General features: G+C 38.3%; 2 protein-coding genes across 2 annotated transcripts; one reads left to right on the forward strand and one right to left on the reverse strand.

Annotated features, from left to right (window-relative positions):
* The first annotated feature begins 2284 nt into the window (after positions 1–2284).
* Positions 2285–3001, forward strand: LOC107458553 (uncharacterized). The gene has a single exon (XM_016076758.1). It carries the CDS (start codon positions 2285–2287, stop codon positions 2999–3001), a length of 717 nt encoding a protein of 238 aa, XP_015932244.1.
* Positions 3002–18997: 15996 nt separating this feature from the next.
* Positions 18998–23983, reverse strand: LOC107458565 (serine/arginine-rich splicing factor SR45). Its single transcript, XM_016076782.3, is given in 13 exon segments — positions 18998–19392; positions 20145–20185; positions 20272–20335; positions 20549–20659; positions 20754–20819; positions 20895–21123; positions 21223–21388; positions 21486–21566; positions 21645–21691; positions 22048–22095; positions 22311–22330; positions 22600–22716; positions 23637–23983. Coding segments are annotated over 13 exon segments (1284 nt in total). The 5' UTR covers positions 23861–23983; the 3' UTR covers positions 18998–19322.
* Between the last annotated feature and the right edge of the window lie 1915 nt (positions 23984–25898).

The raw sequence follows: 25898 nt of genomic DNA on the forward strand, positions 1-25898 counted from the left end.
TTCTTCCTGTCTCCTCATGAATGAGCTCCACATGCTCTAAAGACAGGACACGACTCACTGTATATGGTATGACTGGCTTCTTGGTGAAGATAACTCTCATGCCAGGTGAGAGGCCTTCAGTGGGGACTTTCTTGTCCCTCCAGCCTTTAGGTACTTTCTTCTTAGTACCTTTGTTCTAAGTGCTTATTAATGGCTGCCCAACACCAAACTTAGAATTGATGTTTGGGAGCTTAGTAAAGCTCTGCACTAAAAGAGATTGTTGGAACACTAAGTGTGCACAGTTATCTCTCTTTTTTCAAAGGGAGAGTTGGGGTGAGGTATCTTGAACAAGATGTGATCCTCTCCTAGTTGTAAAATCAGTTCTCCCTTAGCTACATCAATGATAGCATTGGCAGTGGCTAGGAAAGGTCTTCCAAGGATGATGGATTCATCCTCATCTTCCCCAGTATCTAGGATTATGAAGTTTGTAGGGATGTAAAGGTCTTCAACATGTACCAAGACATCCTCTACTAAGCCATATGCATGCTTTCTTCATTGATTTGTCTGCCATCTCTAGTGAGATATTTGCAGCTTGTACCTCAAAGATTCTCAGCTTCTCCATTACAGAGAGCGGCATGAGGTTTATACTTGATCCTAGGTCACACATGGTGTAAGGAATTAGGAAGTGTCCAGGATCCGGAAGCTTTTAAGGTAGCTTCTGCTGATTTGGTAAGCACTGGAGGTTCTTCCTCCAAAGGCTTTGTATCAAATAGATTGGTATTTAGCTTCATGAGAGCTCCTAGGTACCGAGCAACTTGCTCTTTCCTGGTGTCTTCATCCTCAGAGGGTGAGCATTCATCAGAACTTATGCATTGCAGGAAAGCATGCAAGGGAACCTCTATAGTCTCTACATGAGCCTTGGCTTCCTTTAATTCTTGGATAGGAATTTCTTCCGTGGGTGCTGAACAATCAGTAGGTAAGTCATTATTGGCATTCAACGCCAGTTCTGGTAGTTCTTTGGGCATTGAACACCTATCATGCATCCTTTCACTGGCATTCAACGCAAGTTCTTTTGCCAAGTTGGGGGTTGAACGCCCAGGACGGACCTCCTTCCTGGCATTCAATGCCAGATTCCCTGCCAGTTTGGGTGTTGAACACCAGTGAGGAAGCCCTCACTGGCGTTCAATGCCATATAAGTTTCTCCAGGTTCAGCCTCATCCTCTATGGTGATGGCCTTGCATTCTTCTCTTGGGTTCACTTCACTGTTACTAGGAAGAGTGTGAGGAGGAGTCTTAGGGATTCTCTTGCTCAGTTGACCAAGTTGTACCTCCAAATTTCTAATGGAGGATCTTGTTTCAGTTATGAAACTATGAGTGGTCTTTAGAGAGGTTGGAGACTATAGTTACCAAGTCAAAAAGCCTCTACTTAGGAGTCTCCATATTCCCTTGAGAAGATGGTGGTTTGTTGTTGAACCTGTTCTGGGTTCTACCACCTTGATTATTATTGAAGCCTTGCTAAGGTTTCTGTTGATCCTTTCATGAGAGGTTAGGATGGTTCCTCCATGAGGGATTATAGGTATTTCCATAGGGTTCTCCTAATCCACCAGCTAAGCACAACTTATCTAAACCCAAGACCCACCTCAACCAAATCCACCACCACCAACATCAAACCCAAACCAAGGCCAAACCCAAACCCAAACCCAAACTCACTATATCCAACACTACCAAGACCAACCACACATCATCTAAATCTGCAAGTAAACCCAAAACCAAGTACAAACCCGCATCATCTAAAGTCACAATCACTAAGCCTACAAACAAGCTTCAACCTAAATCCACTTCAGTGAATTCTGCCAGACCAAACCTATTACCAGATCATCTACTAGATCAGCAAGTAAAATAGTGGAAAGTCAGGATGGTGGAGACCGAACCAGTAGTAGTAGTGACCCATATGATTCTATAGAAGACAGCCTATATAGGCTTTACCCATTTGAAAGATCAAGTGACTCTGATATTGATGGTGAAACTTCTAAAGCAAGGAAGAGGGATTTGAACTTCAAGCATGCACCGGGGTCTACCTAGAAAAAAGGGAAAGAAAAAGTGTTAGTGGAAGATGATGGAATTGTAGTAGAGAATTCTGATGAGGAGGTAGGTTGGTTACAAGTGTTAGGGAAGAACCATGGTTCACATTATGATGCTTATGATCCAATGTATGATGACTCTGATGGAAAAGACTCTTGGCAATTGGAAGAGTTAAAAACCCCCCAGATACTGAAGATGAATTTAGTGACGAAGAAAGTGATGACATGTTTCCAATATTCTCACAAGGTGCTCGGTTTGGACAGTTGATGCTCCAAGTTGGAATGAAATTTAACACTAAACAAGAATTTATGGAAGCTGTGAGGGACTTTACCATTCAAGAGGGGAGACAAATCAAATTTAGAAGAAATGAAAGCTACAGGGTGAGGGCAGTTTTCAAGTGGAAGAATGAAGAAGTTAAATGTCCATGGGTTGCGTATGCATCTAAGGACCATGAGGAGACATGCTGGAAGTTAAAGACGTTCAATAATGAGCATGTATGTCCTAGGATGAACAAAAACAGGGCAGCAAATAGGAAGTGGCTTGCTCAGAACTTAGTCAGGAAGTTAAGGAAATACCCTAACTTGAAGAGGATATGTGGCCTGGATTTGAACAAGTCCTACTTGACTAGAGCTTTAACAGATGCAAGAAATGCAGTGTATGGTGATGCAGCCACACAGTATGGTAGACTTAGAGACTATGGTGAGACATTGCTTAAGAGCAATCCAGGGTCAACAGTTAAAATTGGAGTGATTCCACAGGTTGAAGGTGACCCAATATTTCAAAGAATGTATATTTGTCTGGATGGTTACAAAAAGGGATTCAAGGCTGGATGTCGACCATTGATTGGTTTAGATGGAGCTTTCTTAAAGACGCATTTCAGGGGACAAATACTTTTAGCTGTGGGACAGGATGCCAACAATCATATATATCCGATTGCTTGAGTGATTGTAGATGTCGAGAATAAGGAGAACTGGAGGTAGTTTCTAGAATTGCTTCTTGAAGACCTTGATGACTATGAACAAGATAAACAGAGCTTTATATCAAACATGCAAAAGGTAATCTAAACTTGAGCTTTATACAACTTGTTTACAAATTTAATTTATTTTAATTATATACTGTATAGTACTTAAGAGTTTTAATTACACTATTATATTTAACTTGTTTTAATTAAGAGTTTGATATTAATATATACTATTATATTCAAAATTAAACGTGATTTATTAACATATCATAAGGACCTGCTCTCCCTCCAGGAAATACTTATACATGCTTGTTTGAAAGCATATATGCTATTTAAATTTTTTATATATCATTTAAACATATATAAATTAGAGTTGAATCATATAGAAGAGTTGAATCATTTGTTTCTGACATATTTAAATAAACATGCTAGAAATTAGTGGAGAGTTATGAGTACTGGCACTTAGTATTGAAATTATGTATTATAGAATACTTAAAGAGTATAAATTCAACTTGTTTCAATTTGAGATGTTTAGTTTTACTGTTAGCATTTTACTAATTACACACATTGTCATAGACCTTGAATACATAGAACATGCAATCTTTTATTTTATCGGGGTTCAATAATAGTTCATTAAAATTATTTCAAGGGTCAACTTGAGTTCATTAAAATTATTTTAGGGGTTAATATAAGGCATGAAAGTTAATTGTTCTTACTATTTGGTTTAGGGGTTGATACCAGCTGTCAAAGAATTGTTGCTTATGGTTCACCACAGGTTTTGAAGTATGGCATTTATGGAAGAATTTTAATAAACAATGGAAGGAGTTGGAGTTGAGAGGAATGTTGTGGGACTATGCTAGGGAAACTACTCGCCATGGGTTTGAACAGAAGATGCTTAGACTAAAGAGGAGAAATGAAGAAGCATGGGCATACTTGGACAAGTGGCCTAAAGAATCATAGACAAGAGTATTTTTCAGTTATGGACCAAAGATGGACAACATTTGTAACAACGGCTATGAGGTATTTAACTCAAGAATCAAGGAGTTCAGAGCGAAGTCAATTATAACACTACTAGAGAAAGTTCGGATGTTTGCAATGAGGTCAATTACCAAAAATAAAGTCAAATTGTCTCACCATATTGGCAAGCTACCCCCAATCCAACAAAGTCGGCTGCAGAAGATCAGGAAAGACTCACAAAAATAGACACTTATAAGGTGTGGAGATGATGACTACCAAAGGTTTGAAATTCACGGCTGGCCTACTAACATGGCAGTTGATTTAAACAAAAGCATCTGCACTTGTAGATTCTGGCAGATAATAGGTCCAACATGATATCTTAATTAACATTTTTAACGTATGGCATTTAAGAGTTATAGATGATGACTAATTAAAATTTGAATCTGTAGGCATGCCGTGTGTCCATGCATGTGCAACAATTTCAAGGATAAATAAAAATCCTGAAGACTTTTGTCATCATTGGTTGATTATGATAGCATATAGGGCTACATACATGTATTCCCTAAATCCAATACCGAGTGAGGAACTGTGGAAAAAATTTGAATACAACAGACCTCAAGCACCTAAAACTAGGAGAAGGCCATGAAACTCTAAGAAGAAAAGGAGAAAGGACGCTCATGAGGAGCCTTCGAGCAGTAACAAGTCTAAAACTGCAACAAAGTTAAAGAGAATCTACAAAGAATTTACTTGTACCTACTGGAGTATTAAAGGACACACTAAAAGAAGCTGTGCTCATAGAAAAGCTGATGATATTGCATGTGCTCTTGCTGCAGCAGTAGTAGTTGTTGTAGCTAAATCCAAATCCCAAGATGGAGCTAATGCAAATGTACCCGATGATACTGCGACAACTGCTGGTATACAAATTGTGGATGCTCCACAGGCTTCGGAGATTGACATCACCCAACCTACTATTTCATAGCCACAAATTATAGAGCAGGTACCATTATATAACACATTAATTAATTACATTTATGAAAATATCATGTGTTTATTCATCATCTATAAAATATTTTTAATTATATGTAGGTTCTTCTACCCCCACCTCCACTCGCAAGGATGGATAAGCTGCCGCATAAAAGAAGAGCAACTCTCGTTGTGGAACCAATGCAAGGAGCTAGTTCTGGGATAGCGGCAAAATTTACGGAATTTATGAAATTTATCCCCACTTCGGGCTTCAAAGAGTCAAGGAAGAAATAGAGATTAAATTATGTTGTCTTTTGTGGATGAATTGATAAATGTAATCCAAAGTTGTGTGTTTTGAGGTTATTTTGTGACTGTTTTGTGGCTGAAATTTGTGTAAGTGGTTGTTTATGCCTTTTGTCATGTCTTGTATAGGGCTTTGTTTTGGAACCTTTTAAATAGCCCTTTTTGTTTTGTGACTGTAATTATGACATTCTAGACATCACTCTTGGTTTATCATGTGTTACAATGGTCATTGTCATGACTATGGTTGACCTATGAAATCAGATTCAAGGTTTATTATTATAACTTATTTTGTATTTTAGAGATTTGGTAGATAAATTACAAGTTAGTCTATTATTGATATTTGCAGATTTGTAATCAGTCTCTTGTTTATTCTTACCATTTTACTTTTATAGGTTTAGTCACAACTTTTAATTTACAGAATCATACCTATTTGTAATATCCTCACTGAATTTCTAGGTTTAGTCAAAACTTACAATTTACAAAACAGATTTGTATTAAAAAAATATAATTGTAGTGATATTAATTCAATTTTATTCATCACTTTCCTACACCCAAGGCATAACCAATAGCTATAACTACAAACAAAACAAGAAAAAAATTCAAAATACTATTCCATACTTTTAAAATCCTAATTTCAGCTTCTATTGCACTAATCTTCCAACCCACGTGCATCTTCCAATACTCAATGCTATTATCAGTTTCATGTTTGCCAGTTATGTCTTCTTCTTCCACGTCATTTGCCCACACAAAAAGTCCACACCATCTATTTCCAGAGGTCTATCACAACAAGAACCACAAAATAAATTATGCATGTATTACAAAAAGAATATGTAAATTCAAGAAGGAAGGAATTCAAGAACTTACATTATAGTTTGGACATCCAAAAAATGGTCTCTCTAGATTTGCTTCTATTCCAGACCAACGAAGAACAGGACGCATTCCACAACCACACCAGTGTTGAACCTTTCTAGATCTAGCTCGATTTGGATTTCTATCCAAACTTCCATGTGAATGAGATCTGTTGCAGCTTCCAGAACCTTGGCTGGTGCTCCTCATCATCTTCTCCAACACCCAAACAACAATATCAAATTGAGAATTTGGCACTTGTTAGGGTTTTATATTCATTAAAAGGGGGGCTAAATTGAGTCTAAAAATTTTTTTTCTATATCAGCAAGGTTTAATAAGGCCACGTGTCGAATCCATGTGTCACTTAACGTTCCAGGTAAGCGTGCCGTTAATGGAGATTCACAGAAGGGCTAACGTGAGTCACTTATTCAAATTTGGGGGTTCAAATTGAGTCAATTAAAATTTCGGGGGTCAAATTGAGTGTGTCTCCAAATTTCAGGGGCCATTTTGAGTATTAACTCGATGATAATCAGAGTGACGCAGTGGAAGGCGAGAGAGAACGTCACTGCGGTAGAATGATGGTGGATGAGATGCTTTGGCAACTTGTTGGGTTGATAACGTTGATAGTAGAATGCTTCATGGAGAATATATATATATTCAAAATTTAGAAATTTTAATTTGAAAATTTAAATGTGAAATTTAATTTCAATGAATTTTTCTGAGTTGGAAAATGTATCTTTTTCGAAAAGGTTTTACGAAAAATGCGTACTAGTGCTTAAGCCGGCAGTACCGGCTCTAGTCTTTTTAGTACTGCGTATTTTGGAGAATTAAATTTATTGTTTTGAAAAGACAAAAATAATTTAGAATCGAAAACCGGGTACTAATCTTAGAGGTTTTGGCCCAAATTAGGCCAAATAGACCTAAAATGCTAACGGGTTAGACCAGGTCCAAATCGAGCCCAAAGCCCAATATATATATATAAGTGAGTTAATGAGCCAAATCAGCTCATTCTCACCCACAAAGAAGTAAGGCACGCTGGTTTGAGAAGAGAGGGAGAAGAAGGCTTGGTACTATTCACATCCATCTTCCTCAAGCCATATTTTGAGCTACGGAGCTCCGATTGACGAGCCGTTTGCAGCCACGCGAAGCTCTTGTCGAACTCTTTGATTCTAGCTAGGCATTGTTGGTAAGAAGTCAAAACTCCAGCCCTAATTTCCTGCCCTAGCTCTTGTGCATTTTTTGTTCTTGTTCTTGAGTGGATTTTTGTGTTTTGTTTGTTTAGGGGTGATCTAGCATTGGAATATTGTTGGATTTTACTCCTAACCTCATTGAGTAAGGTAAAGTTTTACTAAACCTTTGTGTTTAGTTATTTTGTGTATCTTAGGTTTTGATTTTGATATATATATGATGTTAGTTTGAGCTTTGGTGGCTTGTTGGTGAGTTGAAAGCTTGTTGGATTCCAATCTTGGTGCAGTGTGCATTTTAGAGATCGGCCAATGTATGGTTTCGGTCTCCTCTATGTAATATGTAATATCTCTGGACTCTTAGACTAGTGGACCATAGGATAGGATTGAAATTAGATGTTGATAATTATGATGTATGATGACTTTGAGTATATGTAGTATGATGATGGATTATTGATGTTGTGTTAAGGTTGATGGATTATTGATGTTGTGTTGAGATTGGTGTTGTGTGACTATTATGATAATGATGGGTGGTAAGTGATGGATCTATGTATGAGAAATTATTGATGTGTAATGTTGTTGTGAAATGTTTGGGAGCTTAATGATTTGATAATGAAAGTTGAGAATTATTATGGTTGTTGAGAGTTGTTGGTATTGTTGATGATTGATGATGAATTATGAAAATGTTATTAATGAATGAGGAGAATTAGGAGTGTTTATGATGATTTTAGATGTTGGAGAATAATGATTTTGATGGTGTGGAATAGTGTAAATGGGAGGTTATTGATGGTTGAGTTTGAGGAATGAGTGGTATAGACATTTGTGTTGTTTTGGTAGTAACTGGATTGTGAGAAGTTGGTTTTGAAATGAGAGTTCTGGTAAAAGTAAGTTTTTAAGGTTTTTGGTAAAAATAGGTTTTATGCCAACTTTGGCGGATCATATCTTGAGCTTTGATGATCCGGATTTTCGACGGTTTAAAATTTCACAAATGAAATCTCGTTGCAAGTATAGTTTCTAAACCAACTAAAATCCTTTCATACAAAAAATTGTTTGTCACAAGTAATAAATCCCTATAAAAATAAATTGAAGTATTTAACCTCAGGTTGTCTCTCAAGGAATTACAGGGAAGTGTTCTTGTTATTGGTTATGAGATCGTATCTTTTTGGGGTTTCGGATTAAGAGACAAGAAAAATAAATGGCAAGGAAATTCAAATAATAAAGTGGTCTTGGCAAGGTTCAGTGGTCAAGGATCTCTATCCTTATAACTAACCACAACTTGAGAATTGGCAAGGATCAATCCCATTAAATCATCCTCTAACTAGTAAAAGAAAGTCAAATGAGCTATATTAATCCAAGTCCATAAGTCCTAACTCTCCACTAATCCAATTAGTGAGAACTAGAGTCAATGGCTATCAATCATCAAGGAAGAAGGGGGAACAAGCACACTTGGAGAGCGCAGTACAGCGGATAGTTGTATGCTGCGTTCGGGAAGGATGAATCGCTCCCGAAAAGGAATCTATTGATTCTCTCCCAATTGGTTTACTTGGACATTAGTAACTCAAGAGTTCCTAAGTTACCATCCCAAGCCAAGAACATAAAATCCTACTCTAACATCCCTCCAAGCATTTTGTCAAACACTTGGTAGGCACAAAATAAAAGCATAGAAAACTAATAAGGAAAAATAAATCTAAACAACTAATTGCAAGTATCAATGACTAAAAATTAAAGAGAGTAACAATAACCATGGAAAACATAAATTGTATTAATATGGAAATTGAATCTAACATCAAAAGTTCACAAACTAAATGGAAAAATAAATAAATCAACAAGAGAAGATAAAGTAAGATGCTAGAGTGATAGAATGTAGAATAGAAACTAAAATAAAGCAAGATAGAAATCTGAATTGGAGAAGAACTAAATCTAAAAACCTAAAACCTAGAGAGAGGAAAGAGCCTATCTCTCTAGAAACTACATCTAAATCTTAAATTATGAATAATCAGAAGTTGCCCTCAGTCTCTGCTGTCCTCTGGTTCTAGTCTATGTTTCTGGGCCGAAAACTGGGTCCAAACTCAGCCCAAAATCGCCCCCAACATCTTCTGCAAATTCTACACGTGGCGCATGTCACGCGTATGCGTCAGGTACGCATATGCGTCGATGGTCTTCTGCGCGTGTCACGCGTTCGTGGCAAGTACGCGTCCGCATCGCTATAGGAGGCGCCAAGCTGCGGGTATGCATCAGGTACGCGTGTGCGTCGATTCTCGCTGGTCTGCTCCTTAGTTTCTTGTATTCCTTCCATTTTTACAAGCTTTCTTTCCATCCTCTGAGCCATTCCTGCCCTATAAAGCCTGAAAGTACTTAACACACGGATCACGGCATTGAATGGTATGAAGGGGAATTAAAAATAGCAAATTTAAGGGCTTAGGAAGCAAGTTTTCAACCATAGAACAGAATTGGGAAAGATTTGTAAAACCATGCAAATTGTATGAATAAGTATGCAAAGAATTGATAAGGACCAATCAATTTAGCACAAGATAAACCATAAAATAGTGATTTATCAATCTCTCCACACTTAAACATTAGCATATCATCATGCTAAGCTCAAGGAGATCAAAAGAATGAATGGAAAAAAGTAAGACTCCTGCAATGCAACCTATCTAGATGCGGGCTACCTACATGCATCATGCTATTATAATAACTATCTATCTATATATATATAAGCATACATGTGGTCAAAGTGAGTCAAATTTCTAAGAAATCATATATGCACAATCAAGGACTAAGTCAATCATATCAAAGCATATTCACAATTGAGTTGAGTTAATCAAAAGAGTTCACAAACTTTCAAGACAAGCAATGATCAAATATGGACATATGGAAATGAGCAATTGAACCCTCACTGGATTTGTATATGCACTCTAATCACTCAAGTGTTTGGGGTTAATCCACTCTAGTCTCTTCTAATCATGCTTTCAAAGAAAACTTTGTTCTTCATCTAACTAATCAACAATTATCAAGTGTACACATGCAAATATCATGAGGGCTTTTCAAGGTTGTAATGTGGCTAAGGTAAGGGTGAGGATATATGTATGGCCAAGTGGGCTATCATATGAATCTTTGACTAACTTAAGTTCTCACCTAACACATATAGACACTCTATATAATTCTAAAATCATGCCTAGCTATCCAAAATCTCACTTTTGTATATTTCACATACTCGTATCTTAATTTTCATTCCATCACATATGCATTGATCTTTTTATTGAACTTAACATTGGGGTGATTTTGTCCCATATTCATTTATTTCTTTTTTTTTTTGTAAATATGAAAACATAGTAAATCAATGCATATGATTTTTATAATTCCACATGAGTAACACTCAAATTCTCAACATTTGTCAATAAAAACAGTACACATTCTCATAAACCAAAGTTCCCACATTTCCCCATACTTAATTGACACACAATTTCTATCTTAAGCTAACCAAAGATTCAAATGGGACAATTAATTATTTTTCCACTTAAGGCTAGTGATGTGGTGATATAAAGAATAATTGGGGGTTAAAAAGGCTCAAAGTGGTAAACAAAGGCAAATGAGATGGTAGGTTATTTGGGATAAGTGAGCTAATATCAAATGATGGCCTCAATCACATATATGCATGAACATACACTAAATAATGGACATATAGAATGGAACACTAAAGATTGCAATCATAGAGAAGAAAACACACGAGAATAAAAACCATGGTTAAATAATGTAACCATGCAATTAAGCTCAAAACTTACGGGTTGTGTGTTCTCAGCTCAAATACCATATTCCAAACTATATCATGCAAGTTTCAAAAAGTTTTAACTCAAATCTATGTGAATCTTAATGCCCTTTCTAAAAAAATGTATTTCTTGAAATTTTCAACAAATTGACCAACATTTATTATTATATATATACTAAACGAAATATTGTGATTATGGAAAGCTAAAAGTTTTTAGTTTACTCCCTATTTTCAATCACACCAAATTCTCATATGCAAAAGAGTAAACTAAGCTCAATAATCCACATTTTTTCAAATCACAACTAATAAACTAGAAGTGCGATTTAAGCTAAATATCTAAGATATATTCAAGTCCAGAGTGCAAAATGCAACCAAGTAAAAATAAATAAAAGTACAATAAAATAAGAATCTGGAAGTACTAAAAGAAATATAAAACAAAATAAAGCAAAATACAAAATAAAGCAAAATAGAATAAAGGTCTGAAATGGTTCACCAAAATATAGACCACCGGAGACAACGACCTCCCCACACTTAAATCACAGCATCGATGCTACTGCTCGGGCTCAGAATGGGGGTCAATGGTCGCATCTGGCTGCTGGGTCTCAGGCTATGGCTCCTCAGGGGGCTGCTGCACCTCCAGGGCGGCCTGTGTTTGTGGAGGTGCCTCCGACTGAGGTGGCTCCTCCTCATGGTCCTCATCGTCGGATGCGGAAGAGTCGGGAAGAGGGGGTAACACAACGCCCAGTGCCACAAACATCTGATCCACTCTATCAAGGCGTCGCATGATGCGGCGCTCACTACGCTCCATGAAGCGGAAGAGACGTTGTACCACTAGATATGTCGGCTGTGGTGTTGGTGGTGCTAAAGGTGCTGCTGGTGCTGAGGGTACTGCTGCAGCTGAGGAAGAAGAAGGTCCCGCTGCTGTCGCTGCTCTGGCTCGGGCTCTAGATGGACGCCGGGATGGAGGCTTCTCGTTCACCCATGACCACCACGGAATAACGTCCTCCTTGTCGTCGTCGTCTGGGGGTAGTGGTGACACGTCATCCTCTTTCCAAGGAACACCGGCTAGCTCAGCCATCCTAGTGACCAAAGTGGGGAATGGGAGTATGCCACGAATATGTGCGCGCCACATGTACCTCCTGATCAATCGGGGGAAGTAAATCTCCTTCCCTTCCATAACACATCCGATCAGGACAAGCATGTCCATCAGAATCTCAGTAAAATGTGTGGTAGACATGACATAGGTGGCAAAGATCTGCTGCCATGTCCTAGCCTCTCTCGATAGATGAGCAAACAGCATCCCCTTGGGTTTTTTATTATCAGCATCCATCACCCAAGGGGCATCCGGGGTGGCAATAACACATCTCAGCCTCATAATCAAAAGTCATACAATGTATCGCTATCTCCGCCTGCTCATAGGCATCTGTGGCACCGGTCTTAGGTAGGCAGTGGAGAGCATCCTCAATAGCAGCCTCGGTAACCAATATCTGTCTGCCTCGCAGGTAAACCGAGTTAAGGGTTGCTCTAAAGAAATTACAGTAAAATTCTTTGACCCATGATGTGTTTATCTTGCCCAGCTCCCTATCAACAAAGCCTAGACCCAACCCCTGAATACGAGCCTCAATGGAGCGTCAAGTCAGCAGGGATGGCCAGTTTCTTCTCTATGTTAAGGTTCTTCTTCCGATAGGTCGGGAAGCGGAGCTCACAATATAGGTTGAGAAACATGTCTGTATAGGTGGCAGGTAGCTGTTGGTTCTCTTTGTCCTTTTCATTAAGTGGGTTCTTAGCATAATTGGCGTAAGGAGAAAGAGTGGAGGCTTGAGGTTTTTTCCTCTTTCTGGAGGTAACCTTGGCTTTCTCTCTGTCAGCCATCCTGAAAAACAGATATAACAGGATATAAACAAATAAGCCAAGTAAAAGAAGAGAAAGCAAGGATTGACATATTCAGAAAATAAGAGGATTAACATGTAATCATGAAGTGAGTGAAAAAAGATGAAAACTTAGAATGCAAGCAGCAAGAATCAGAATTCAAATCAAAACCAAAACCCAATAATTCACTAAATGTTCAATAATTGGTATAGAAAGGGTGAAATATGCACTTTGTGTGACCAAAAGCGAGTCAGAGCAGTTTTGAAAGAAGAGGGTCACACAAGTGGAATGCACAGTTATTCAATCAATTATTGCAAATGAATGAACCATAGTCAAGAAAAATGCAGGTTAAGAACAAATGGTAAGCTTAGTAAGAGTCGAAAGGCATTCGATTAACTTGAAAGGTGAAAGCACAAGAAGGTTCAAATTGAGGCATTAGGTGGGAAACTATTTGTCACAGAAAACCGCCAAATAGTTCCTCACTAACCTTTTTCTAATGCATATCAATGGGAACCAACATAAACTCGGATATGCTAACCAAATCAACTTAGGAATTGAGCTCGGTGTAATGATAAGTAAATCTCAAATAAAAAGTGCCAAGTTCAAAGCCTAGGGTACAAATGGAAGAACAAAACCATTTTTAGAAATTTGGGCAGCATTCTGGTAGTAAATTAGATGTTCCCAGATGGCGAACAGCACAAGATACAAGTATATGAATAAAAAAATTGCAACAACATAAGAAAGCATGGATTGCATATATACAAGCAACAACAAACACAATCTAACAATTAAAGTTCAGTAAGGCAGCATTGAAAAAAATAGCATAGCAGTAGCAATATGTAGACAACACCACACCAGTATCACTCATCAAACAAGCAATTTGCATTCAGCCATGTTGGATAAACATGAACGGAGAAATTATCAGGCCTAAAATCCTCTAACCACAACCTAGCTACCTAACCACCTAGGATCAACTAAAACATGCATATCTAACTAACCTAGAAGAACAAAATTAAAGAACTAGGCTAACTAACAGAATCAGTAGCAGAAAAGTAAAACAGAGCATGAGGTATGAGGTAGGGAACCTGGAAGGCAGAGGTAGAATTAAAAGGAAAACTGGGAAATGGGAGAAGTGGAAGGGTTGTAATGCCGCCCAGGAATGGTGGCGGCGGTGGTTCGCGGCAGAGCAGAGGGTGGCACAGGCAGGAGTGCCGAACAGAAAAGCAGAGCAGAGGTGCCGAATGAGCACGAAACAGAGCGCAAGGCGGAGATGAAGGGTCGCGACTGGGGGAAACAGATAGGGGTTGGTGGTTATGGGTGTAGGCCGCCGGTGACAATGGGGGGTCGGCGAAGGGAGACTGAGAAGAGAAGAGGGGGGAGAATAAGAGAATAGGGCGGCGACGGTGACTCGCCGGACGGTGGTGGGTGACATAGAGCTTGGGGTGGCAATGGGGGTTCTGAGAGAAGGAGAGGGGACGTTGGGGAAGGAGGCAACAAAATGAGGGACGTGGCTGCGCTAGGGCTCGCGTCCCTGGGGTTAAGGTATTTTAAATCCACGCGTACGCAGCCTGTACGCGTGCGCGTGGGTAGAGGCGAAGGAAGGGGGCGCGTACGCGTCGGGTGAATTCGTGCTAAACGCATGATTCCATCGCCATTTTCGCGCAACTCTCTGTTCAGATTGAAGGGGACAAAATGTACGTGCGACGCGGTCGCGCCAAGCACGCTGACGTGTGGTGTGCCAATAATTGCAAATGATGTGTACGCGTTGGTCTAATTGTTCCTTGAGCACACTAGCCGCACGATTCTAGCACAACTCTCTGTCTGTTAGATGGGAGAGCAAAATTTCCATCGACACTCACGCGTCGCGCACGCGCACGCATGGGTTGCCGCATTTTTTTTTTTTGCAAAATAAAAGTAATTATGCAGAACTGGAAATTAAAACTGACAGGAATAAATTAAAACTTAATAAAAAGGAGGATCATACCATGGTGGGTTGTCTCCCACCTAGCACTTTTAGTTATTGTCCTTAAGTTGGACATTTGATGAGCTCTTTGTCATGGTGGCTTGTGCTTGAACTCATCCAGGAATCCCCACCAATGTTTGTAATTCCAATAGCCTCCGGGATACCAAACTAGGCACATAAGGCCTTCAAGCAAGTTAAAGCAAGTAACAAGGCCCCAAGAATGTTGATTGTTGGAATGAATTCTGGGATCCCAAACCTTGCTTTTGCACCCGTCTTTTCGTTGATCATCATTGTTCCAACCGGGTGGCAAGCGAATTGAATTCTCACTGAAGCGTCCAAACAACTTCCTAGACCCATTCAATCGAGCTCTACACCAACCTTTGCATTTAGACCTTGAACTTTCAACCATAATGAACCTAGGCTTGTGTTGCCAACCACTAACCATCTCTCTTTTACTCTTAAAGCCACAAAGAGCTCTCAGTTGCCCATCTGTCTCAAGCAAACCATATTCAAGTGGGATTATAAAGCTTAGAGATAAGAGGTTTACCCATTTGAATGAAAGGATGGATGGTGATGGCTTGGGGAGAGGTGTTTCCAATGGCTTTACAAGCTCCACTCCCTTGTGCTCTTTTTTGAATTCTTCTACCTCCTTGCAAACCTCTTCAACTTCAACTGCACCCTGATCAAAATCTTCTAATTCTTCCCCGTCACTCAAGTCATAAGTTGGAGGTTGAGAAAAGTCTACCTCCACATCATTTTTAGATTCACTTGGAGAAGGTTCTTCAAGCTCAAGGGGTTCAATTGCGGATGCAAGTTCATCACTAGGAGGGATTGATTCATGATCATCATCACCAAGGGAACTTGCCTCTTGATCTATTCCATCCAATTCTTCATAAGGAACATGCCTTGGAGGTTGTACACTATCCTCCTCAACATCAATTTCAAGCTTATTGGAGGAATACTCTACAACTCTAGATTCCCATGGAGGTTTGGCATCTCCTAAGTCTTCAACCACTTCCTCTTCTTTGATAATTTCGGCCTTCTCCACTTTCTCTAATACAAAATCAAACTCATCCTTGATGTCACTTAGTGTAGAGTTGTCTTCAATGATGGAGCTTCCCTCTTGTTCAACCTTCACTAATTCGTCAACTACTTCATCTTCAAGGGTCTCTCCTACCTCCACCTTTTGGACCTCGTCTTGCTTCTCTTGAAATATGTGTGCGTGAAACTGATCCATTACGTCCCTAAGACGATCCCTTCTCTCTTGTTCCATGTCAATAGCATAATTGGGATCATCTTGCTCTTGGATTGATGGATACCTATGGGATATAAGGGCTTGGAGAGTAGAGGTGAGACCAATGAGAGTAGAGGTAAGTGTGGTTTGAAGCTTTCTTTGGCCTTGGTGAATAACATTAAAGGTATCATTTATGGGAGCTTGGGGTGGATAGGAGGGTTCATTTGTTGGGAGAAAGGGGTCATGATAGGAAGGTGGTTCATCTTGATAAGGATATGGAGATTGTGTATATTGAGGTGGTGGTTCTTGGGGGTAATTGTGTTGGAATGTGGGTGGTTCTATGTATGGTTCATAAGGTGGTTGGGTAGGCGGATATGGATTTGGGTCATATGGAGGCGAATGGTGGAAAAGGGCTTGTGAGTATGGTGGTTCATAACTATGTTAAGGAGGGGGTTCATAGGCATATGGTGGGACTTGTTGGTAATCAAAAGGGTGCTCACCATAGCCATTATCTTGGTATGCCTCTTGGAATGACTCTTGGTCATAGTATGTTGGTGGAGGTTGTTGCCAAGAGGGTTGATCAAATCCTTGTGACTCCTCCCATCTTTGATTTTTTCATCCTTGATGCATGTTCTCATTGTAATCTCCATTTTCTACAACATAATTAGAACCAAACTAATAGCCAAAGTTGTGAGAATTCATAGTAGTAAGAGAAAATAAAAACAAAACTAATAAAAATAAGCAACAAAGTCCTAAAACTAACAAAAACTAGCAAACAAGAAAAAAGCAAATATTTACACTAACTAATAATAAGGCACACGTTTGCAATTCCCCGACAACGGTGCCATTTTGATGATCCAGATTTTTTACGGTTTAGAATTTCACAAATGAAATCTTGTTGCAAGTATAGTTTCTAAACCAACTAAAATTCTTTCATACAAAAAATTGTTTGTCACAAGTAACAACCCCTATAAAAATAAACCGAAGTATTTAACCTCAGGTCGTCTCTCAAGGAACTGTAGGGAAGAGTTCTTGTTATTGGTTATGAGATCGTATCTTTTTGGGGTTTTGGATTAAGAGACAAGAAAAATGAATGGCAACGAAATTCAAATGATAAAGTGGTCTTGGCAAGGTTCGGTGGTCAAGGATCTCTATCCTTATCACTAATCACAACATGAGAATTGGCAAGGATCAATCCCATTAAATCATCCTCTAACTAGTAAAGGAAAGTCAAATGAGCTATATCAATCCAAGTTCATAAGTCCTAACTCTCCACTAATCCAATTAGTGAGAACTAGAATCAATGGCTACCAATCATCAAGCTTTCCATGTGCGCATAACCCAATATGGTACACCACGTCCTACAAGGTGATAGTGCACTCACTCCATGACAGGTGAAAAGTGTGGGTCTCAGGACATCATCACTCCACAAATGTCGTGATCAGGGAGTTGTCAAACACAAAGCCCCTAAGTGGCACCATGTCGCTGAAGCCAACCTCCCTCAAATAGGGAACAATGGCGTCCGATGGTGTAAATGTGTGACTCACTTACCTCGGAAGAAGGAGGTGAGGCCTCTGATAAAAAATATGGATAAGAAATCTATAAAGCTATACCACTATCCAAATTTAACAAAATTAATAAACTTATAAACGTTAACATAATCATTTAATAATAATAACTAGAAATATTTATTTAATAAATTAATTTCAATAAAAATATTTATTTAAATAATTAATAACTAAATTAGTTAACATCGCATTAATATATTAATTTAAATAAAGACACTTACTTAAATAATTAATAACAAAATTAAATAAACATATACATAATAACTTAATTTAAATAAAAACAAAATTAAATTAACATTTATCTAACAAATTAATTTCACTAATACCTAAAATCACACCCTACTAGTTAATCCTTGCTAACAATACATTCATTCACCTAACATATATTGTATATTAGTTCTATAAAAGTACTCTAACTATGGCTACACATACATGCTCTAACATAAACATAAAAAAAAAAAACAAGACTAGCTTCGAAGTCGGCTGCCCCAGCGATGTGCCATGTCTCGTTCAGTCAGTTGATGTTCGCATCACGTGTATCTGCATGTGCCATAATTCGATAATATGATTAGAAAATGGTAAAAATTAAAGAAGAGCTGAAAAAATGGGACAAATGTCTATCCAAAAAGCGTTGTAAGCGAATTATTTATATAGCCGCATTCTCACTTATCTCGTTTATAGTGTAAACGAAATAAGAATACACATATCTTGTTTACACTGTAAACGAAATAAGAGATATGATGGATTTTCGTAAATAAAATATTTTTTATTTCAAAAAAAAAAAAACCTCACACAGGTCTATGTCTAGTCATCATGTAATCTTGTTTATACCGGATAAAATAAGGAAAGGCTGTGGTGAGGGATAGATGTCGTGCTTCCGCTTAGTTGACACCCTTTTTTAAGTTTTAACGACAGAAAAAGCCCTGACATAAGGCAGTCACATATGAGTAAATAATCTCACTGAAAACATGATTCCTAAAGTTCAATAATATCGTTTGACCCAAGTTATACATGATACATTGCACATGCGAAGTGAATAAAAGACACAAGATTTGTTATATTATATATGTATATTTAGCTTATAGATGGTCCCTAATCTAACATTCTAACCCATTTAATTTCATGTTGAGTGGAGAACATCTCAGCATACTTCGACGACAGGGTATCATTAACAACGACTTATGAATCTTCGCATTTCAAAAGGATGAACCAAGCAAACTATACCTCAATGATACTAATCCATCGGGCAGATTACCACAAATATCCAGTAATAAAGTTTCACTATTTAGTGCGATATAACGAGTACCATATGCCATCCTCAAATTTCTGAAATATCAGTGACATAGCATTCCACTGAAATTCTAATAGGATTCAATTAAGTTTAGATTTTCACTCATTCGATACAAGAAATCCCCATCTCCGAAACTCATCATTTTGGATCAAAATGACAGCTAAGGGTTCCCGAATGAAAACTAATTTAACAGCAAATCTCCAAAAACATTTTCAAGTGCTAATAAGAAAGCATCTGTTGGAGTAGACAGTCATAGAAACATATCCCCAAAGACATTGCCGGTAGAGTAACTTCCATAATATTAAGTCTTGACAAATACATGAACAAAAACAGACAACAGATGTACACGAATTATATCTAGGGTTTGCGAGGTGGGGGTGGTGAACTGCTGCTGCTGCTGTTGCTACTGCCTCTTCCTCTCAAAGGCCTACAAATTATAGAAAACAAAATGATAGTAATGTCGGTATAGAGATCTAAAAATGAAGTCAAAATGGGATGTAACCTGCTAAACTTAGAAGATGCATAAATTGACCATTATTATCGTTATCATCAAGGCAGAAACTATTGGGGACTCAAATACAGTATGGAAACATCGCCAAAATATCTGTGGTGCCCAATATCCATTGCACAAAAGATATAAAAATGGTCCACGAACACTGATAAGATAACCAATTATACTTCTGCACCCACTCAATATTGCAACCATGTGGCATGTGTGAACCATACAAGCAGGGTAGCAAATTTAAAGGCTTATATAAAGTAAGAACAAATACTTCACTTTGCTAAATTCAACAGAAAATCTACCACATAATTTATCAGCCAAAAAAAGTTGGGTTATGCTACTTGTATACCAAAATTAGCCACCAGTATAAAATACATGTTAGAATACAAATACACATTGAAAATAAATTAAACTACAGATGTATTTATATACCAAATACATTGGTGGCTGATTTTAGTAGCTGATTTTGGTGTACAAATAGCATTTTCCAAAAAAGTTTATACTATTTCAGTTTTAGACCATATAAATATATTATCAAAATTGAAGATGAGGGGTGAATGCCAGGAATAGAAAAAACTTTAAAAGTTACCGAAAGAAAGATAAGAAATAAATAAATAAAAAAATGAACTTCTGGAAAAAGTCGAACAGGGGGGGGATTTTGGCATACTGTACATTACCTTCTTGGGCTGCGACTGCGACTCTTCGATCTCCGGGATACCTATTTAGGTTATGAAGGATTTAGCCATATACAATACAAGAAAAATAAATAAATAACATCATCCAAATTAAAAAATAGGAACAGACCTTCCGTGGACTTGGCGAGTCAGAGTAGGATGAAGACCTCCCACGTCTTACAGGTGGTCGACCTCTGTTGAAAAGTAAATTTTTAAGGATTTGACATTTTTAAAGTGGTAGCCTTCATACATTCAAAAGCTCATTGGTACCCAGGCCTTTTTTAAGGCTTCTATCCAAATAATATAATGCAATAAAAAAACTAAAGGAACTGCATCAACAGGCCATAACATGGGTAGCAAAAGAGTAATGACTCATTCCAGTGAACCAAGATATGCTGTAAAATTACCTTCGAGGTGAGAATGATCTTGAGCGTGAGCGTCTACGTATTGGAGAGCGACTGCGCCTACGACTTATTGGAGACCTTCTAGGAGGACTACGAGCTCGTCTAGGCGGTGAACTGGATGAAAATGTTTATTTGTTCAATTGGTGAGAGACAGCATGCATGATTAAATGCAAAGCGTAATCAAGATAAAGTAATGACAAAAGGTTACCGGCGCCTTAGAGGAGGAGGGGAACGTCTACGACCTGGACTTCCCCGCAACCTTCTTGGCGAGACCCTGCAAATATGCTAATTATGAGTATACCTGACAAAGGAAACTGTAAATCAAAACAGTTAACAGTTACACATGAACCTTGCAGGGGATCTAAGACGCCTAGGTGGAGATGGAGAACGGCCTCTCCCAGGGGATATAGGCCTCCTCCTAGGAGGTGTGTCTCCACGACGATGAGGAGAGTCTAATCGACGGCGAATTGGAGAATCTGCACGACGGCGAATTGGAGAATCTGGTCGTCTTGGAGATCCAACTCTTCGAGGCACAGGAGATCTTCTTCGTGGCGAGGGAGGAGGTTTTCTCCGAGGAGCTGGTGTCATTAATTTACAGTTACTATTTGTCCAGACCCAAAAACCAAAAACAAAAAGAACAAAAAGCAGAAGACTATGCCAAAACATCAGGTATATACATTCTCTTGGCCGCTTTGTCCCGTCCTTTTCAACATCTGCACTAGCATTATCAGTCCTAGGGCCATCTCTCTTCAGAGCAACAGCAGCAGCTTTTGGTGGTGAAGAAACTTTCTGTCTAGGAGGTAGTGTAAATCTTGCCTTAACAACATTCCCATCTATTTGGGCCTGCATTATAAAAATCAAATCTATCAACTTCCAATGCAAACATCATCCAGAAGGGTTGATTATAGAAGCTAATCCTACTCAGTCCAGAGACACATACACCATCCATGTGCAATAAAGCTTGTTCAGCATCTGCTCTTGTCTTAAACTGCACATATCCATATCCTTTTGGAAGATTAACCTGGAAATGAGACGAGAGTGAAATTAATTGTAATAATAATCCCCTAAGCCTGTCATAACAATGTAAAATCAAACTTACAGTTCGGTCCATTGCCAACTCCACACTTACAACCTCACCAAAGTTACCTGAAAAGGTAATGCATGATGGTTAGATCACTAGAATGTTTCATAAAATTTCAATTATTCAAATAATAAATAGCAGCAAACATGTTACATTTACCAGTTCCTAAGTGTTGTGAAGTAACAGTTTAGCCATAAATAGGAAACAGAACAAATAGAGCTATATTAGGTTTAATTCTCGATGCTCATTGCACCAAGAAAAGATATTTCTTACATTGTCATTGCATCAATGCCATTTACATGCAAATTACAACTAAGAACTTCATCAAACAATTTGACAACCATGACGGTTTTAACATAGCACCTATGCTATTGCAATCACAATGTTAAAGAAACTAGAAGTTAGAAAGAATTGAACATACTGAAAATTTCTTTCAAATGGAAAAAAGGCCCGTGAAATGATGAGTTCTCTACTCGAAAAGAGGACGCTGAGTTGGATTTTAAAATTACGATGTTACCATCAAAATAAAAATGAAAACATAAACACATCATTAAGAATCTAATAATATGTGATCCAAATCCATTAAAAGAAATTCGAAAACTAGAACAAGCAACCTGCACTAAAAGTTATTTTGAAAAAGTTAATTCATAATCTAAATCAATAATAAGAACTCTAAGTACTAACTAGAAATCTTTCACACATGACTTTGTTAAAGACTCAATAAACTGTCAATACCTAACACCACAAAACTGTCTCACTACAGTGTTCTACTACTGTACTAGTTATATCTTTCTGAAATCCATGATATACCACATCATATGCCTATGAGATACAACATATATAAAAATGCACTAGATTGAAAGAGAACATGATGACATATTCATATTAATCAAAACAAAATATTTATATCACAAAGGAAGTAGGACCAATAACGAAAACCAAGTCTTCTATCACTAGGTTGATCAAAAGAAACAGTAGAATCATATAAAGCAGTATACTTGGAAAAAGGAAGAAGATTTACCTTGGAGGAGGAGAAGCTCTTCTAGACTGAGGAGGAGGAGATCGACCTCGCCTGGCTGCTTCAGGGGAGCTACAAGCAAAAAAGATTAAAAAAAAATGGAACTCTGTCTAGTTCACAAGTAAAGCGGCAATATTGTTGGCTATGAATTGAAGGAAAATGGCAATGAATGAAAGGGAAATACAAGGTAGAAACAATGAAATAGGAGAACACAGAAGTGAAACTAATAAAGGGTCAACTGCATTCAATATTTCAATTATTGTATGTCATCAGGGAATTTGCGTATCAGCTTCTTTCACAGTCAAGGCACAAACTCACGAAACAGAGACAGAAAGGATAATCTAAAAGATTATCAAGCCAATCCTCCGTAGAATCACCACTAAATGTAAAACCTATCCCCGCAATAAAAATTACATCAAGACGTATGTTGAGAAGAGAATTTTGGCAACTCAATAAGAATCCACCAGACCCTTTTGTTAACTTAAGGCACAGATATAAACCACTTGACCTGAGGCACTAGTTTTTTTGTCTGTTTGAGATCAAAGCATCGGTCCCTTTTTGTACGTTTGGGAATGTAAGCCATAAGGGGCACCGCAACAAAATTAAAAAAAAAAAATGTCAAGAAACCTCCAAAACATTACACCATTAAGTAAAGAATGTGTAGCTTTTTAAACAACAGTATTTCAAAGGGGGAAAAAATGATCTTTGCAAATAACTTTCAATTTCAATCCTCAATTTTCACCTTCATTTTATAAAACATTAGCAACTAACCCAAAACCTTGGTCAATTCCCACATTTTCAGCATCCAGTTCCCCGATGTTCTATTTGGAGGGAAAAAAACCAACATCCAACAGACACACAAATAACAAGAAAAGAGAAGTCCAACTGAAGCTCCATTTTTTCCTCCCTCTCTCTTCAACTACAACTACGAAGTTACAGATGTCGCATAAACCGATGAAGAAACGGGGAAATTGTGAAATCGGTAAGCGTACCTTCTTCGGCGCTGAGGGGGAGGGCTTCGGCTTCGGCTTCGGGAGGAGCGAGACGGGGAGGAGGAGGAGGAAGAGAAGGATCTGGAGCGAGAAGGAGAACGGGATCGAGAGAGGGAGCGAGAGCGGGAGGAAGAGCGAGAATCTGAAGGGGAAGAGGAACGGGAGCGGGAGGAGGAGCCGGAGCCCGAGGGCGGAGAGCGATGGCCTCGCCCCGGTTTCGCCATTGCTAGGGCACACAGAAGAACAAGCGGGAGAGAGAGAAATGGAGAGAAGACGGAACCCTGGATAAACCCTAGCTCCTCGTCGGGCTAGCACGATAGCAGTGACTGAATTTAACCGTGTGATTATTTGAGTGGAAAAAGTGAGAAACGAATCAAGGATAAGGGCTAATTGGATATCAGTTATTACCCGAATACCCGCTTTGCTTATCGGGTCCCAACCGGGTATGTCCGAATTATAAAGGCTGTCCATTTTAATCATTATTTTTTTTAGAGTTGCTATTTTTTATTTTTTTCATTTAAGTTTATTTAAGTAGGATCAACACCAACAAAAATCACTCTCATTAAAAGAGTATAATTATAGGTACATTTTTTTCTTCTTCCCACGCTTATTTACGCATGGAACTTCTTCCTCTTCTTATCACGCTCGTTTACGCACGGAGCGTCTTCTTTTTCTTCTTCGCCTTCTTCTTAGTGTTTCTCCTCCTCCTCGTTCTTTTTTGCGTTCCTGCCTCATTCTTTTGTTGTTGCTGCTGTATTTTTTTCTTTCTTTTCCTCCTTTTCTCCCTGGTGAAGAAGCAGTAGAAGGTGAAGAAGAGTTTTTAATTGTGCATAACAGAAATAAACCGAAATTATATTCAAAATATAAACCAAAATTATATTCAGAATGAATCGAAATTATATTCAAAATGAACTGAAAATTAAATTCAGAATGAAAACTGATACGCGAAAACTTGTCTCACTACAAATTTCCTACCGGTAAGTGCACCGGATTATCGTCAAGTAAAACTCACTATAGAGTGAGGTCGAATCCCACAGGGATTGGTTGGTTGATCAACGTTAATTGGAGAATTGTTCTAGTTGAACGAAATCAAATTTGAAGTGAGGAGTGCAGAATGTAAATTGGCGGAAAACTTAAATTGCAAGAAACGTAAATGACTGATGCACCACTATTTCGTGGTATATCTTGTGCTTAATTGAGTGGATTTTATCTACTATTCTCACACTTATTCATGTAAACTGCATGTTTTACATTTTCCTTCCTGATTTTGTACTATGATTGAAAACATATTTCTTTGGTCATAATTTAGCTAATTTTAATCCTCTCTTATTACCATTCGATGTCATGATATGTGTGTTAAGTGTTTTTAGAGATTACAGGACAGGAATGGCTTAGAGGATGGAAAGAAAGCATGCAAAAGTGGAAGGAATACAAGAAGCTGAAGGAACTGCAAAGCTGTCAGTCCTGACCTCTTCGCACTCAATCGATCATAACTTGAGCTACAGAGGTCCAAATGAGGCGGTTTCAGTTGCTTTGGAAAGCTAACATCCGGGGCTTCGCAACGATATACAATTTGCCATAGTCAATCTGGTGTTTAGGGATGCGCACGCGCAAAACACGCGTACGCATGGATTGTGCGAAAGTTCAGCGACGCGTATGCGTGCATGACGCATACACGCGCATGAGCCACGTGCTGTACGTATCGGAAATCGCCCCCAGCGATTTTTGGGCTATTTTTGACCCAGTTTTCGGCTCAAAAAATATAGATTAGAGGCTGTAGAGTGGAGGAATGAAGGAGACACTTCTCATAATTCACAATTTAGGTTTTAGATGTAGTTTCTAGAGAGAGAGACTCTCTCCTCTCTCTAGGTTTTAGGTTTTGGGTTTATTTCTTCTCTAATTCAGATTTCTATGTTGCTTTAATTTAGTTTCTCTTCTACTCTTATCTATTCTAGCACTTTAGTTTCTCTTCTCTTGGAGGTTTATTTATTTATTCACTTTAGTTTATGAATTCTCATGTTAGATTTGATTTTCTATTTAATGCAATTTGAGGTATTTCATACTTATGATTGTTCTCTTCAATTTATGTTATTGATGCTTCCAATTGGTTGTTTGGATTTCATTATCTCTTATTACTTTTCTAAGCTTTTATTTTGTGCCCACCAAGTGTTTGATAGAATGCTTGGAGGGATGTTAGAGTAGGATTTTATGTTCTTGACTTGGGATGGTAACTTGGAACTCTTGAGTTACTAATGCCCAAGT

Source organism: Arachis duranensis, chromosome 7, assembly GCF_000817695.3.
Source record: "Arachis duranensis cultivar V14167 chromosome 7, aradu.V14167.gnm2.J7QH, whole genome shotgun sequence".
Taxonomy (NCBI): Eukaryota; Viridiplantae; Streptophyta; class Magnoliopsida; order Fabales; family Fabaceae; genus Arachis; species Arachis duranensis.